Here is a 17,768-nt window from a genome sequence, read left to right on the forward strand (position 1 = left end):
AAAAATTATTGGCTTAAAAAATAAGGGTTTCTTTATTTTTACCTTCAGTCTTTTGAATCTCTTGGGTGTACTCTGGTCATATTTTCAAGCTCTTCTCAGCAACCACAGAGCTAAAAGCTACTTTTTAAAATTAATGTAAATATCTATATATCTTGGTATAAGGTGTTGTAGCCTCACCCACATATATTGGCTTTAGGCAAGCCCTTATATTTTGTTACTCCAGTCTTACACCCCTGCCCATCCTCCCTTTATGTAAATATTTCTCTGAATATATCTAAATACATGTTTGTAGGAGCTGGAGTTCAAGTAAGACATCAGTATTACAAGATTAATGGTAACATTAAGAGAGTCAGCAGCACTGCAGGCAGATAGGGGACTGCTGTAGGCTGATCTGTGCAGGGCCCTGGCAGACACTAATTTTAACTTAAAAATAAAACCTAAAGTGCTTCTGCATGACAAGATTAGGTTCTGCCCCTGCTGTTCTTGTTTGGCACCAGTTAGAGCAGTCGTTTTCAACCCTGTGTTAAGTTATCCCTTCATAATTTTTCTGAATTTAGATTCCAGCTCAGTGATTCTCAATTGGTGGTAGAGCAAAATTCACGTAAGTTTCTCGGGGGGTCTCTTGAGACCAAAAAAAGTTGAGAATTACTGTTTTTATGGGAAGTAAATCCTCACTGCAGTGTTAAAAACTTCTGCACCAAATCCCTATAATTTACATAGTAGTTGAACCACTTATTACATTTCCCAGCATTGTGTGAGGTGGCCATTTGTATTTAAAACATAACGCTGTAGCAAGTGAGGACAAGGGGAGGAGGATGGATGGATGCTAGGATACTTTGAAGAAGAAACTACGATCTAGGAATTAAGGTTTAGTTGCAATATGCAGCAGCCCTGACTTTAACACTCAGTAAAGGTCTCCCTTGATTCTTTGTATACTAAATATTGCTGGATATAGGGTAGTTCATTCCAACCTTTGTTTTCAAGAATCTCACCTAACCAGTTGTATCTGTTACATGCCATGTATGTGTTTACATATATAGTCACATTTTAACCCTTCAAAAATAGCTGTGGGGCACAACCACTGATCTGGAAATAATGCTATCTCAAATAAGTGTTCAGTGGCTTTTTCATTCAACATATGTACCTAGTCATGACCTCTCTCTCTGTTTTTTTTTTTTTACATGCTGGAGTAAAATGATTCATAGATCCTAATTTAACAATGTAATAATATTGATGCCTTTTGGGTGGGAAATATCCTGTTAACAACAACAACAACAAGTTATTTGATCTCATATTTTTATTCTCAAAGGGCCTTAGATTGCTTCAAGTACTAACTGGCTCAGAGAGGCATAAGCTTTCATAGGCTACTTTATCAGCCTGCCCTGGCTTCTGTCTGACTTCTGACTAATATTGCTAACTACCTCTCAGTGCCATTAACTTGAGATCACCTTTGGAGTGGAGGGGCACGAAGTGGAGACATTCAGTGCTCAGCATGCTCCGCACTAATAGGCCCTATGTCAGGGACAGACAGTTATTTTGAGCGGAGGGCTGCTTACTAAGTTTTGGCAAGCCATCGAGGGCCACAAGACAGGCAGCCGGGGACAGATAAATATTGATTTTCCAAATTTTTAGGGGCCCTGTGGGCTGGATAGAACGGCCTGGCGGGTCGCTTCTGTTCTGCAGGCTGCATTTTGCCCACCCCTACCCTACGTACTCAGGCAGAAAAGAGATGTGTTTTCTCAACTGTATTAGCTTTGTTCAGTTAAAAGTACTGCCCCCATTCCCTAATGTCTCTAAGTAAAACATTCAGTAGTTTTTAGAATTTATAGCCCGAGTTGTGATTTAAAAACTTACTTTCTTACCTGTGTGGATAGAGCTATGGAGACCAGAATTATCTCTGGTAGGCTTCACCCAAAACAATAAAAAAACCCATCAACAGTCTGCTGCATAGCTTTACATTTTCTACTGTTTGCCTTTCTTGGTTATCAAATATAAAGTCTAGTAATGACCATTTTAAAGGCTAGTGTTTTCAGATATCATATATCGCTATTCTCATTATGATTTTAGTGAAGTGCTTTTCAAACCTTCACCAGGCAATGACATTTTACTACAGGATTTTCATTTAAGACTAAGAGGGCCATTTCTTCAGTGCTAATTCTGATACAAAAGTATGTATAATATACTAGTTCTGTATGTGTAAGGTTGCCTTCAAGTGACTGGGCCACTGAGAGTCTTACTATTTTTATCTTAACTGTGGAGTCCAGGAGCCTGGCATGTGTGGTAAGTGTCGGTGCTCACCATGCCAGTTCTTTATATGTGGGCCCCTGTCACTTCCCCTGCTCTCTAGTTAGCTTGGCAGCTGCCCCCCATTACCTTCATTACAGAAGATGTGTGCTGGCAGGCTGTCAGAGGTCTACTCCATTGCCGTGACCCACTTAGGCAGTTTCTCTGAAGCTGCACAAGCCCTTTTTCATTGTCCTTTTTTTCCTTTTTCTCCTTTCCTTTTTCCTGTTTTTTTGTCTATGTAAGTGACTCCCCTGAAGTTAGTGGAGCCACTAAAGAATAAATCAAGAAACAGAAACAATGACATTATTATTATTATTTCATGAATCAGAATGGCTAAATGGTTTTATGTGGAACTTGGCAGCTGCTCCCCATTACTTTCACCAAGATAGAAGCCAGTGATAAAGATGGTTTTTTTCTTCCAGGATTGCCAATGGCATTGAAACTAGGCTGCCCTCTGAGAAGATGGCTGACCTATGTAAAACTGGGCAGAAAATAGAGTAAGCAAGGACATTTGGGCTGGAAGGAGGCTGTAAAATATTCAGAAGGCAGGATGAGAATGAGGGGGGAAAAATAAGTGTAGGGAGTATATAGAGAAAACCCCCCAAACAAACAGTGCTTTAGTTTAAGGTAGTATGCCCAGAAAAGGCATCATGTTAGTTTAACCCAGCTCATCCAACATCTGTATGGATTGGGCACTTCAGTGGGGCTTTTTGGGACTTTTGTCTAATAGCTGGGTCGAGCTAATGCATTTCCTCTTCTGGTAAAGTGCTGGGTTTTTTTTCTTTTTTTCATGTCTGTCAGCAGCCACGGGCTGAGTATTCATCACTAGACAGTCAAAAAGCCTGAGGCAGAATCGATTCGATCTAGGCAGTTTCCTGCTCGCAGTGGCTGAGGCGAGCAGCTGCGGGGGAGCGGGAGGGCGAGAAGCCCGCTCAGCTCCCTGGGGCTGCTGCTGAGGTGGGCGCTCCCTAGCGCTGGGCTGCACGGCCTGGCACCCAGCCCGGAGCTCTCCCTTTCCCTTCCTCCTGTGGCAGCAGCCAGAGCAATCAGCAGCTGGAAAGGAGGGAAGGAATTCCCATTGGCTCCCCAGGGCTTTTCCAGGCCAGGGAACCCTGGCCCAGGGTGGAGGAAGCCCCCAGAGACAGGGGCTCCCCAGTACCTACACCCAGGGTGGCTTTGGGAACACCTTCCCCCTCCCTCCTGTGGCAGCGGCTGAGGCAAGCAGCTGTATGGGGGAGGTGGGGAATTCTCCCAGCTCCCCAGGCTGCGTGCAGTGAGAGGAGGGCTGCAGAGGGGAGAAACGCTCCCACCATGGGTGCTTTCCCTCCTCCTGTGCACCATGTAGACTCAGGCTAGTGGGGTCTGGAGCTCTGTTCCCCTGCCACCCATCCCTATTGGCTGACAGGTGCAGGCCAGTGCAGCAGAGGGGTGGGGCAGTCCCTGCTCTGCTACAGCAGACAGCACAGCCCAGAGCTGCAAAGCATCCTGGGATGCTGGGGGACTGTGAGTTAATTTGAACTGGGAAGGGATCTGGGAGAGAAGTTCCATAAACTGGTTTGACTTTATTCAATTAAGTGTGATACTACATTCATCCAGGTTTATCTTAAACCGGTTTCAGCCATTTTGGAAGTAGTCTACATAAACTGAACTTCTGTTCTGTTACAAGTTGAAACCAGTTTTTGACTTAAACTGGCTTATGTGTAACTTCTGTCCCTAGCCATAATGACACTATTTGCTACAGGCTGTGGGTAGTAGTAATGGGCTGTGCAGGAGCTCCATATCAAGTCACCTGGGTTTGGCAGTGAATGCAGAGAAAGTTGTTTTCTTCTCTCCAGGCTCTTCATGATTTCTTTCTTGAATCCCATGTTTACTGTTGTGTGTTGGATGAGGCAGCATTTGACCCTTAAGGAACTAGGCTGTTCCTCACTCTCTGTTCTTCTTGCAGAACACCTGGAAATATTCTAGGTGGATTCTGTCTCATTGCGTATTTCAGTGTCAGATTTAAAGAGAACCATTTAAAGCAATAATTTGTCTGCCTTCATCGACTTCAGCCTGTTCTGATATTCGGAGCTTGACAATTCTTCAGTATGCTGCTGGTGCCACCTTCTTTTGTTTTTGGAGATGATTAAAGGGTAAACTGTATCTTACTTGCTTTCTTTTTATGTTCTCTTTCCCCATCTCAAAAACAAGACTAAAAGAACACTAAACAATAGTTAATGGTGGTAAATGACACTTGAATATAGAAGAAAATCCCTTCCCCAAAAAAGATATGTGAGAAAAAATAACAGTGGTTCAGTTGCTGTGCTGTAAAATTCATCATATGTGCAGAGCAGAATAGTCTTAAATATATATTTTTTAAAAACATTGTGGGGGTGAAAAGACATGCCTTTCTAAGATGAAAGAAAGGAGTTTTGTACTTAATACATTGAAGAATGTGTTCAGGAACTGTTCATTCATGTGAAAATATAACCCCTGTAATATTGCCAAGGTCATTAGAGACCTGTGGTGATCTGCTGATTAAGTACTGGTCACACAAGTTTAGGCTGCCTGAGGCACCTTTACTTACACACTCAGTTTTTATTCCAAGTTTTCCAATAATGTTGGAGGAAAAAATACTTGGAACTTACTCTTTTGGACTGGCTTCTTTATTTTTAAGCTTTGTTCCTCTTTATACATTCTTGTCCTTAACCTTGGCAAGTTTCCTGAGATTTGCACTGAAAAAGAAGGGAGAACACCAATGTGGTTTCATTTGACTGAGTAGCTGACATTCTGTCTGAAGAAACACAAAGCAAAAGGCAGGCCAGAATAGATCCAAAGGTATGACTGTCTGTGTGATACAAGTTTATTAAATCATGATGGGAGCTGAACTTTTTTTGAACCTACTCAGAAGAGTACCTCTTCCCTAGTCTAACATGCTTCCTGTTTGTGTGGTACTTTGGATTAAATGAGCAGTTGTTCCAGTAAAAACCTAGTGATATTACAAGAAAGCAGTATAAAATATGCCGTATGAGGTGCTAGAACTCCAGGTACTGTATGGGCCTGCTATACTAAGCTTTCTAACTCGGGAGCCCTGTGTAGGCGGTTGGATGAGAAAGAACAGACAAATCAACATTCCATTCACTAAACTCCCCAGCATGCCTAAGCTTCTTTCACTCTGTAAAAGGGAGAAAATGAAACGAAAAGGAGCCACTAGTGGAGTGCTTGCTAATTAGTAAAACTGCACTGCATTACAAGAAGCAAAAATAAATGAATATATTGGATATTATCAAAAAGTACATGCAACCTGACTGCAGAAATCCGTTTCAGAGCTATTTAATCAACGTATTTGGAAAAATGACTGGCTTTTGGGGTACTTGCAGAAGGCAAGAACTAGTCAGTCTGCTTATGATGCCAGCTTTCATATAAAAAGTTCATTGACCCTGTAGACAGTCTGAGCATATTCTGAGTTGTTTCTTTAGCAAAGTAATTTGCATGTTTTAAGGTATTGCCTACTAGAAAACAATCCAGTAAACTTCTTTGTAGCGTAACAGCCTCTTGTATAACTTTAAACACAATTTGCAGTGCTTCTCTTTTTTTTTCTTCACACTTCTGCCAATTTTTTTTTAATTTAGTAGTGTACAGCATTGTATATCTTCAATATTTCCCATTCAGTGGTCTTAATTTTTTTAAAAGTGATTTAAAAGGACCAAGGCCTATATGCACAGGATTAGGAATCCAACATTTTATTGCAGATAGCACTTTATAATCCAGATGGACTTCCTGATTTGAAAAATGAAGAATCAGGTCCATCTTGCTCATGCCTCTGGGAATTGGAATACTGTGTTCTGAGAACTTGAAGCTTGCTTGAATTGAGCCCTTTTCAAGATTCTGCTATCATACAATTCTCCAGTCCATTTTTTATGAACTACAGTGATGATGATACCATCTTTCCCTAGCTGCTGCTACTTCTCATTGCCGTTTCACTGAGTCCTCACATACTAGTTACCGGTAGTTATATTAGCTTGGGCTTAGTTTCTAATGTTTAAAAACCCTAATTCTTTGTCAGTTGCACATGGTTACCTTTATTTTAATTTTATATTTTTATTCATTGTTTTCAAAATAGTAGTGAAATAGGTTTGTATTTAGATTCTGAGCTGTATCAAATTCAGTGTATGGCCACTTTAAAAAACTTATATGACAAAATGAAAGTGAAGACTAACTTCAAAGAATCACATGTTGCAACAGAATGCATTGCCAAAAAGCCATAAATGCATATCAAACTTTAACAGCTGCACATATAGACGCTGGCCTAAAAACTGCTTACTGTGCAGTAAATGCATGTGTAGATGCGCTCTTTGTGTATTGAGCAATAAAAGTGCATGTTTGAAAACCACACAACTCAGGCCATTCACACATTATGCTTGATTGATACAAAGTCTCAAATCTCTGTGGATCATTTCTCGTTCATAGAGGGGAGGGGAGGAGATGTTACTTAATTACCTATCTAGCTCAAAGGATCTGGATCCCAGATGGCTTAGTGTAGTCCTCCGTGGACATGGGTTCTGGCTTGCTCGGATGCAGAAGTTTTTAAAATAAAGTTTAGGCTACCCAGAGGGTTTTTCCATCTATTGACCCCTCTGTGAAATCCTATGAAATATGAACTTTCATTTCTACCCAGGAGAACTTTTACAATGTTTTCGCTGATGAAGGGTGTTTGTGTGCAAAAGCTTGCAAATAAAAAAATCTTTGCAAAAATCTTGTTGGTTTAATAACAGATATCACCTCTGTCCATGAGCCCTGATTGCTTTTTCCTCTAGATCAACATGGCTACAACCTGGATACAGGGAACACATGTATTTTCTGAGGCAGTGATTCTCAGCCAGGCTGCCCATGGGTTGCTGTGTACCATTAGCTTTATTAGGTGGGCAAACATGATTCACAAAATAAACCCAGATATTTCAAATAGGAATCTATAGTGTCAAAAGCATTCTGATCTATTATGGTCTTTCTGAGTTTTTTGCAACAGAAAAACTGCATTATTTTTCTGCAGTCAAAAAATGAGTTAAACTAAGATTTGGCATTTTCTGAGGGGTGTCTTAAACCTGTCGAGAGGTGCCTCCTGATATCTCCGTCATGTTGAGGTCAAAAGGCTCAAATTTAAAGACTTCCTTTAACAAATTGAATAAGGATGTAAAAACTGTATACTGGGCTTACTTGTACTACAGTGGAGTGTATTGAGACTTACATTTGAAAGCGGATCTCCTATTTTTACTCTTGTCTTTCAAAAAAGAGGTTTTTGTTGACACTACTACTCTTATCATTCAATGTGTTTTGACCAGAATGCTGCTGCCCTAGCCAATGGAAAAGTCTTTGCAGAACAGATGCAAAATGCTGCTGAAAATGTAGTGAAGGAGCAAGCAGGGGAGAATGAGCAACTAAAGAGAACAATTAAAGAGCTAGAAGCCAGAAGTAAAGACCTCCATCAACAAATTGATCATTTGAACAGAGAACAAGAGATGATGAGAGAGAAGGTAAAGAGAAATGAGGTAAGTTGCACATCAGATTTGTAACAAGTATAGTTTTTTTTCCTGTTTGTGTTTGGATGGATGTTGCACAAAAATAAAAATTGAGAGATGAGAGGAGGGCAAAGAAAGTCATTGTTGCTGCAAGGAAAAATAGGCAAAAGCTGTGAGCTTGAAGGAAAAGAATTGAGGTTTGCCAGCCGCTACCTGGAGGCTGTTTAAAATATAGGGACAGGATTAAAATAACAGCCAGACATAAGAATGGGCATTTTGGATAAGTGTAAGAGGATATGAGAGCTTGTAGGCAAAGTTAACCTAGTGTGGAGTCTTGATAGTAAGCTTGAGGAGCTTGGTATGAAAGGCAGAAAGAAACCTTGTTTTGTTTTGTTTTGTGTTTCCTAATGCCTATATGTATTAATTGTCTGTGGATCTTCTGAAGCCAGGTTATAGCAAATGCAGCACTGACAGTTCTGAATGTATTACTTCCTTTTACTGCAGAAAGAAAAGCAACAACTAGAAGATGCCCTGCAGTGTGCTAGGAATGAGGCAAAGGAGCTGGCACTGGTGAAAAAATCTTTAGAAAGCCAGGTGGATGATATGCAAGTGAGTACAAGAGCATAAATTAAGTTTAAATGAACAGTCAGTCTTCTGTTTTGTTCACCTGAGTCACTATGGCTTTTTTGTCAGTGGTGACTTCATCTGGCTCTTTAAATAAACATCATTATAAGTGGTGCCATCAAAGCATTATCCAAATTGTAGCTCTAACCACAGCTCCATCTAACCCTAACCTAACCTTGCTTTCTATATAAAATATTCTGTCTTGCCATGAATGAAGTAAGCTTTGAGGGAGGTAAATCCCCAGTAAACTTGTCTCATTTCTGACAGATCTGCATTGTAATTTTAAATTATCTTTCATAATTTAATCTAGCTTTGTTGCAGCTAGATTTTTGCACACAAGAGGATTAAAGCTATAATCCAGCAGTCATATGAATATGAAAAATCTAGTTGGAAGAATAAAAGGTCACTAAATCGGGTCCAGTTTCTGCTCAGTTTCCATCTTGCTTTACTTGCTAATACTGATTTGAAAATTGACCAAAACTCCAATAAGGTTGAACTTCTACGCAGAGAAGGCTGCTAGTCCTCTGCAACTGTTTGGGTAGCCATCTCTTCACTCCCTGGGGGTCTGCAGACTACCTCTAAGGGTCTATAAAAGACTATTATGATCAATCAAAACATGTGAATACCTACTCTTACAATTCAAAGGGGTCCACACCTCCATTCAAAAATTTGGACCATGGTTTTGGAGCATGTTATTTTGCTATTACAAAACACATTTTTAATTTGAATAAACATCCCCCTTATTGTCTTTCTTTCAACTCAAAAGTATCTACCATTTTGCTAGAAACTAATAACTAACAAATATATACCAAAGGAAAATTATCTTGCCTAGCCTGCTTTTGTGGTTCAATATGAATGTAATGTAAGATATAAGAAAACAAGAAAAATATTCCCTTAGACAGCAGTTACAGATCCATTTACTGTTTGCTTTCTACAGACATATGAATAGAGCCAGTATTCTTTTCAAAACTATTTACAATTAAGTTCACATAGGTATTTTCTAGAGGTGAACCACCAATACATTGGTCCAATATCAGATCAGTACCAATATAAAGAAAATTGACTGTATTGGAAATTGGTCTGGTGTGACCAATAATGCAGTCCAGATAAATGCCCTGTGCATGCATGCAGCTGCAGTGCAACACGTAGGCAATGAGGAGCACAGCCTGGCAGCTTGGAGAGCTGCGTGCAGCTGGTAAGTCTGTTGCGAAGGGAGGGGAAGGGAAGGGGCGGTGAGGGAGGGAGTGGGGCTAGGGCTGGGGCAGGGCAGGGCTTGGAGGAGGGGCAGCTCTTGCTGCTACGTGCACTTCGGGTGGGCATGGGGGGGATGGGGTGCATGTGCCCCCAAATCTGTTTGGGGCAGGATGGGGGGGGCTGGAGCTGCATGGTGCTCTTCCCAGAGGGGGCTGGGCCAGGCTGCACTTGGGGTGGGCAGCAGCGCTGGGAGTGAGGGGGTGTTCCCTGCTTGGAAGAGCCCCGTGCAGCCTGGCCCCAGCCTACCCTGCCTTGTGCAGATCTGGGGGCATATGCCCCCCCCCCATGCCTCCCAGGGTGCACGCAGCAGTGGGAGCTGCAGCCCCCTCCCTGTACCCCCCAGATGAGCTGTGGCTCCATCCCACAGCCTGCCTTGCCCCAGCTGGGTAGCGCCTGTCCCAACCCCACTTCCACTCCCTCTTTCTCTTCAGGGGCTTCTATCTTCCCCCTCCCCTTTCACCACAACAGACTTACCAGCCAGATAGTGCTCTTCAAGCTGCTGGGCTGCATATCAGAAATCAGATCGGTATTGGCCAATATGCCTCCTTAAAAGTTAGCTATTGGTGTTGGCCCCAAAAATTGCTGTCGGTGCACCCCTAGTATTTTCATTAGAATTCTATAAGTGGCCACATTGCAAGGGTTTGTAGTAAAAGTAATTCATTCAGTGAATATGAATTTACTTGAATGACCATGTATTTGAATGACCTATCACATAACATAAACAGAAAATGGTTAATAATGAATACCTGAATTTATTAATCTTGGTTAATGTTTTATAGGCACAGTTTTTGTGGCTCAAAATGTGATTCATATAAGTCATTCAGCAAGGCTTCCGAAATCACATACTTGTATAGGACAAAGGCAAAAATTAGTAGGTAGACGGTCCTAAATTTTTTTAAATTATCCTTTTTCCCTTGAATTGCGTGTTCAGTTCTAATTTAATAGAGTGGAGCTGGCATAGTTTTGTATTCCACTATGAACAGGTCTACATTATTATGTTATTATCTGCTTTAAAAAACAAACATTAATAACTGAACTGATGCCTAGAGAGAACTTTTTGGGGCATCTCTGGGCAGGTCCTGCTTGCAACAGCATAGAGCGGGGCTTGCCAGCAGCATTGGCCACACAAAACACTGCCTCAGATCCCTCTTCCCCACTGCAGCCCTGGAGCCCGGAAACCTCCTCCTAGTGCTGGTAGGCACCCCCCCACACTTCATCTCCAGACACCCCTGCCACACACATATGCCTCCCTGGCCCCCATTGACTTACCTGTATCCAGTTGCCAGGGCTGCTCCCACTACTCTGCCTGGCTGTATGCCAGCCATATGTGTGTGCCCACAGACATGCACATGGCACCTCCTGTCTCCAGTTGCCCTTCCCCTGTTTCCCCCAGCCCCAAGCAGCTGCTTGCAGGCTGAAAGGCTGTCAGCCTGCAAGGGGAAACCTACATTTTTTCTCTTTTAAAGGGATAAATCTGTGATTTATTTTTTTTCCTTTAAAGGGGAAAATCCACATTTTTCCACAGAGAATGGGAAAACCCAGATCCCTGGTCATGAGCCTCAGACCCTGGGCAGATATAAGATCTGAAGTACTTCAGATGCCTTTGAAGCCTATAGGATGAGTAATGAAGTGCTGCCTGCTGTGTGCATGCTCTGCAGAGCATGTTGGGGAGGGCTTGGTCCTCCAGTATCTAAAAGTACTCCACTCTCTGTTCTCTCTTCCCTTCCCCCTTCTGACATTGGGAGACCAGAGGCCTCTCATCCCCTGCATCTCCCTTGGTCTCAGTGAGCTGCACAGGACAGCACACATTGATGGGGTGCTTCACTCCCCAGCTGTATTTTGAGGTGTTTCAAAAGTTATATATGGCTTTTGGCTCTCTGGTGCCACTCTTGTATTCTTTTTTTTTGTACAAAAGAAAAAAAATCAAGCCAAATAAGTTAGTCTCATCTTAAATAGAAGACCATAAAAACCCTAGAAACCCACAGAAAGAGAAGTAGTGAACACGGAAAGGTAAAGGATATGAGTGACTCGGGTGTGACAGCAGGCATGTCTCGTGTTCCAGGTAGTATTATATGTTTAGCAAAAACCAGTGGAGGTGATGTCATCTGAGTCCTGGTCTGGTCTGGACATCTCTCAAGTAAACCTTGGCAATATTATGCTGGATCACAGGAAAATGGGGAGGGAGTGTGGCAACCATGGGAGAGCCTACTTTTTTTCATTTTATCATCAGTGTCTAATAATGTTTTCTCTTGTTTGGGTCTCCAAGTTAAGGAGTTTAGGAAGGAGTAATGGGGAAAATACTCCATCTTGTCTTTATTTTGTTCAACAATTAAACATAACTTTCAGTGTGCCAGTTTTGGTTCATTGATTTCCAGCCTTACACTCCTTTTGTTTATTGTACACGAGTTCAATATGGTTCTTGAGTAGTATTATCACACATTTTTGTTTGGGCTAATCATGGCTTTGTACTTTTAACTTTTTTGCTTATTTTTATAAATCACTTTATAAAGCAGGCTGAGTTGATTTCACTTACCTTGAACAACTTAGGGTACAGTCACAATGGGTCCTAGCACAATAGGGTACCTGTTTGTTAGCAGTCCCTCTTCATGGTTACACATGCAGATAACCAGAACTAATAAACTAACACAACAATAAACATTTGTGGAGTGAAAGTGCACCAGGTGCAGCAAACCTTTCCAAAGGTAGTTCTTCCCAGATTCTTGGTTAAAAAAGGTTAAAACTAGAATGTACTTTAAAGCTAGTTATTCTGTGTTGTTGGGGTAATTTCATTCAAAGGCAACTCAGTAGCTAGCATAGTCTGAGTTTGTTACAGTTTTCAGCTATGGAAACTCAGATTAATACTGATTACTTGACCCTTGTGTTATAACTTCTGTTTTATAGCGTTTTGCTTTCCACAATCTAGTGTTTTAGGAACTAAACACATGCCAACATTTCTCCAGGGTGATATGCAGTTTCCTGAGAAGAGAGTAACTTCTAAGAGTTTCCTGAAAGCTCTCAAAGAATGCTGTTTAATCTTTTTTTACCTACTGTCATCACAGAACATATGAGTCATTAGAAAATAAACATTAAATCCTCTAGTTATTTTAAAAAATATAGTGCTCTGTATTAAAGTACCTTGAGTTAATAATCCCTCTGGTTTAAGTTAATGGAAGTTGTGCCACTGACTTTAGTGGGTTCAGAGTTTAGCCTTTTGTTCACAGGTGGAAAAACATACTGCTCTCATGTCTTCACTACAGAATTAACTTGAGTCTAGATAAAGTCTCCAGAGTAATCCTCCCTCAAATGAGATTAGCCATAGTGAAATAACACACAAGCTATTCATAGTGATTATATTAGGGAGAAAAAAATGATTTTATGATAATAGTAGGTAATTTATTTGTTCAAATTGCAACCTGTAGGACCTTCAGGCAGGCTACCCAACCCAAATTAAGTTTACTTAGGGTAAAAGCACTTGTGTGTCGATGGGACTTGCATTAGGGGCAACACTTGAATTACACCTTAAGTTAATTCTACGTGAATGCTTAGATGTTTTGCAGAACATTACTAAATTTCAAATGAAGTAATATAAAGGCATTGGGAGACTGATGTATTTTACTTATTTGAGTGTTCAGTATCATTATTGATAATCTTTTTTCAATGCTTAAGGTGGGAAAGACAATTAAAATGTGAAAAATCAGTTGTTCCCTTTGCTTATATGATACTGTTAATCTCTCTCATGTATATTCTCAATGAAAATGGAAACTGTTTGTCACCATTTATTTCTTCTTAGTTTCCCAATTTGGAAAAGAAATATAGTCCTTAGTGGTATATATTGCACAAGGGAAATGATGAAGTCACTTAGAAGTGGAATGGGACAAGTATCTTACCATGAACAATAGTAGGAATACAGTAATACACAGTATGTTTATAACATGTTTTAGAAGCTAATTTCCAAAGCTATATCTATTTTTTCTACATTTGATTTGATACATTGTTAATATCTAAAAAGATATTTTCAAATATATCCATTGCCAACATATTAGCATCATTTTCAAAAGTATATCCTGTTCCCATAAGTGGTAATTGTGTGTGTTTTGTTTGTTTGTTTTAATGCTGCTAGTTTAAATGATGCTGTGGCGGTAGTGTTGGTTGGATGACCGTAGTGTTGGTATCTGTTAAATTATTTTAAATGGACTCTGAAGAGAATAATATGCAGAACTGGAATAATCTCTCCCCTCCTCCAAGAAACAATAAAACACTCTAAACCTTGAGAACATTAGGTAGCTTATTATGGCCTCTTTGAAAGATGTAAACATGCAGGTTGCACAGCAGCCATGCCATGGTCCACTGTGATCATCTATTTCCAACAGTATTTTGTTGGACTTGGTCAGAAATGATGTGTGTGCAGTTTTCCAGCCATATGCTTAAGATATACATGTCTTTTCCTGTTAACAGTCTTTAGTTCTCCGCCCAACAATAAATTGTACTGGGGCACTGACTGAATGGTTCTGGCACTGAAGTGGGATTTGTAAGATACGCAGTAGCTGAACTCTTGTGTTGAACTACATCTTCCATAATACGTGCACTTAGACTTCCAGGATATACTGTGCAGCTGAACTGAGGGGAGACAAACGCTTATCATGGAAGACAGTTTATTGAAGGAGCCAGAACCATACAGGAAAATGGTGATATGAGGCATCCAAACTACAACTCTGATGGGCTTTTCCTTACTCAATCATAAATAGAAAAAAAAAAGAGTATAGATGGCAGAAATAAATGACTATATAGACCAGTGATGCTCAGCTATTTTCCTGGATGGGCTGGATAGACATTGCCCAGGCTGTCCATGAACTGGATCTGACTGGTGGCTTGGATCTGGTGCCTAATCCTGCCATGCAGAAGGGAAACAAGGGAGCACTCCAGCCCCAACCTGGCCCCACCAGAAAAGGGACAGTGGCCTGGCTCCAACCAGCTGCATGGAACTTGAGATTTGGTAATTTGGTGGTGGGGAAAGGTGCTGGGGAGGAGGGTGGCCATATTCTTTGCCATTGCTCCCCCGCTGCCAAATTTTCCATCCTGTAGGGAGCCTTGTGGGCCAAATGCAGTGGCTTCATGGGCTGTGTTTGGCTTGTGTGCCGGAGGTTGAGCACCCCGATACGGACTATACCAGCTTCCATTTCAGCATGTTAGACCATGGCTCAATGCAATAGATGAAGAAAAGAATTAATTTTCAAATTTTGATGTCCTATGCTGCCACATTGGAGCACCAGGCAAAATACGATGACATGCTTTGCAGTCTACGAATGTACTTCCTGTCTGTAAATTCCCATGAACAATATAATATATTCACATGTAAAATAACTTCTGTGTTTATAGCAGATATTGCTGGTGATGTCAGTGATTGATTTCTGCTGCTGATTCTTAAATTGAAAAACTGACCAGAGTTGTTCTGATGTTATGCCTTCCTTTCAATGTGCTGCAGGCACGGAACAGCTTCCTATTGGCACCATCATCCTGCCGCAATATATTTCACAGATCTGTGTCTGTGTGGTTTGTTTTTCAAGGATGTGTAAACAAACTGTAAAGTTAAATGATCTGTGAAAGACTGATGGGGGAGCATGTGAGGTTTTTATAGCCTGTTGGAATATAGCACATTAGCAGGGACCCAAGAATTCTGCTGCTTTTAGCACTGAGATGCTAAAATTGAACCTTTCTAGGGTTCTTAAAATTCTATAGTGCCAGCTTGACTAGTTCTCTTGTAGAATGAGGCTTCAGGGGATAAGTGCTTTATCTTTGTGCATGCAGCTTTAGGCATATATCTTTAATTCCAATTCATATCAGAGATTTGTCTGTTTATTTGTGATAAGTATTAGATTACAGAATTGGAAGGGATGCCAAGAGTATGAAAGAACTGAATGGCATTTTAGCATTTTTACCTTTTGTTGTTTACCAAATCCCTTTTCTTATTCGTTATACAAACTAGAGTTTTAATTAAAGATTAAATTATGAAATTCTTACAGGGGTAGCAATATGTTTTTCTAAGCATTCTAAAATATATTTTTAAACTTAGTAGTGCACACAATATAAATGTATGGAATGATATGAAAAGGAAATTATCAAGCAAAATTGCACATTTAAAAAAATCATTTTGGTTTTTTGCAAGTAACAGCACAGGTTATTTAAGAAAGAGATTTATTATGCTGCTTGTTTCATTTTTACATGTCAACTTGGCAGAAGGTAGGGTAGGATTGCACCCTAGAAACTAGAGAGGGATACATTTTCAAATAGGCTACTTCATCAGATGCTTGAATGTGGTGTCTTCAAAAGCTTATGTCTCTTTGAACAATTTGGTCTTCACGGTGCCATCCTGCTATGCCATCAGATCTTTAGTCTGACTTTAGACTAACACAGCAAACCATCTCTCTCTCTTTCTTTCACTATAATCTCTTTGAGATTACTTGGTTTTACTTTCTGCACCAGCTATTGCTGTAAGTTTCACTTAGGTTTTTTTCCTGTACTAGCAGAGGAAGCAGCACTTGCACTATGAATGTTTTGTGGCATTGTTCTCTATATGCTGTTACTTGATGGCTGGTTGGTTGGGCGGCTGGGTGAGATTTTCAGGAATTCCAAAAAAGGAAGATGGAGCCCAAGAAGTGAAACCCACCAATACAAGATTCATTGTTTCAGAAAATAGCTAGATTCTCCTGCCTTAAGGAAAAGAAAAAAAAGACAAATAGAACCAATTTAAAATGGACCCTTCCGTGTTGTAAATAGGCAATGGAAAATGAATCCAAACTCTCAGTTTCATGTCACTAATACCTTGCAGTGATGAAACTGGTGTATTCTTAAGCATAGATTCTACCACTGAGCAGTAGTGACAGAAGAGGTAAATTTCTTCCAAGTCTCCCTCAGTCTTTCAGCATATTTGGTGCTCTGAAGCTCCCAGGTCAATGTGTGAATGCATAGTAGAGCTATGTAGATCACTGAAAGATTAATCCATATGGTCAGGTTCAGATTTGATAACAATGTAAAATGTATTTGGGAGGAGTTACTGTACTTGGAAAGCTCTTCAGGACAAGGATCTTCATGCTAGGCATTGTCTGTATCTGTTTGGACAATGCCTGCCAGTTGAAACCTACTCCTGACGGAAGCTTCCAGGTGCTATGAAAATATAAGTTTAAAATATGAATGGTTACTTTATTATTTATTTCTTGCACACTTTTGGAACAATACTTAGCTTATTAAACTAATCAAAACATCAAAAAAGGCAGAGCAAATAGAGGAGTTGGACAGAGGCATAGCAGGACAGATCTCTGCTCCGGTTGTGTTGATTGTGGGGTTTCTGGCCCAGGTGCCCCCTTCCTCCCCTCAACCCTCAGTTATACTACTGGGTTTGGGAATCCTTTCAGGTAGACAATGAGAACAAAGAAACTGTAAAACTTGAAATAGAAGTGGAATTCTACGGCAGAAGGTAATGCTGGGTGCTACTGAAGTGCAGTTGACTACATGCTTTGCGTGTAATAGAACTAAATAAAGGACACCAATAAGGTATTGCAGCAGTTCAGGAACTTGTTTTTATTTACTGGTAAGCATTAACTAGCAGCATAATATTTCATTCTTCATAGACTGGGTACTAAACGTTGACTCAGTAGCCCCTTTCTGTTTGATGCCATATTACAATACAAAATAAATATTTATTTTCAAGGAATGTAAAATATCATTGTTGCTGCATAGGATGTGGTAGTGTATTACATGAAATCCCTTTAACAATTCCAAGAGCTGTGGTTGTCATTATATTTCATAGTGTAACTTTCCTATTTGCTGCAGAGAAACTTCAGTAATATTTCTAAGGACCAGCAACAGTTAACCGAACTGTTAAAAGATGAAATTAACCAGAAGGAACAATTAAAGAGGATAAAGAATGAAATGGAAAATGAACGATGGCAGCTAGACAAGACCATTGAGAAGTTACACAAGGAGGTATGGATGGACTGAAAAGAGGCTGCAGGAGATTCAATTTCCAACAGGGAAAAAAGCAAATAAGCTGCCAAATTACAGAGAAGTTTTTTTTTGTTTGGTTGGTTTTAGTGTGTACACGAAACTGTAATG

At 40.4% G+C, this 17,768-nt stretch overlaps 1 protein-coding gene across 5 annotated transcripts in view; it reads left to right on the forward strand.

Annotated features, from left to right (window-relative positions):
• CGNL1 (cingulin like 1) overlaps positions 1–17,768 on the forward strand; it is a 157,385-nt gene that overhangs the window by 101,873 nt on the left and 37,744 nt on the right. For all 5 annotated transcript variants that reach the window (XM_090029106.1, XM_090029105.1, XM_090029104.1 and 2 more), the window contains exons 9-11: positions 7,605–7,811; positions 8,286–8,390; positions 17,487–17,639. In XM_090029106.1, coding sequence (XP_089885232.1) covers positions 7,605–7,811; positions 8,286–8,390; positions 17,487–17,639 — 465 coding nt within the window. The remainder of the gene's footprint in view (positions 1–7,604; positions 7,812–8,285; positions 8,391–17,486; positions 17,640–17,768) is intronic.

The sequence above is a fragment of the Crocodylus siamensis genome, chromosome 15 (assembly GCF_052110815.1).
Source record: "Crocodylus siamensis isolate JL-2025a chromosome 15, ASM5211081v1, whole genome shotgun sequence".
In the NCBI taxonomy this organism is placed as follows: domain Eukaryota; kingdom Metazoa; phylum Chordata; order Crocodylia; family Crocodylidae; genus Crocodylus; species Crocodylus siamensis.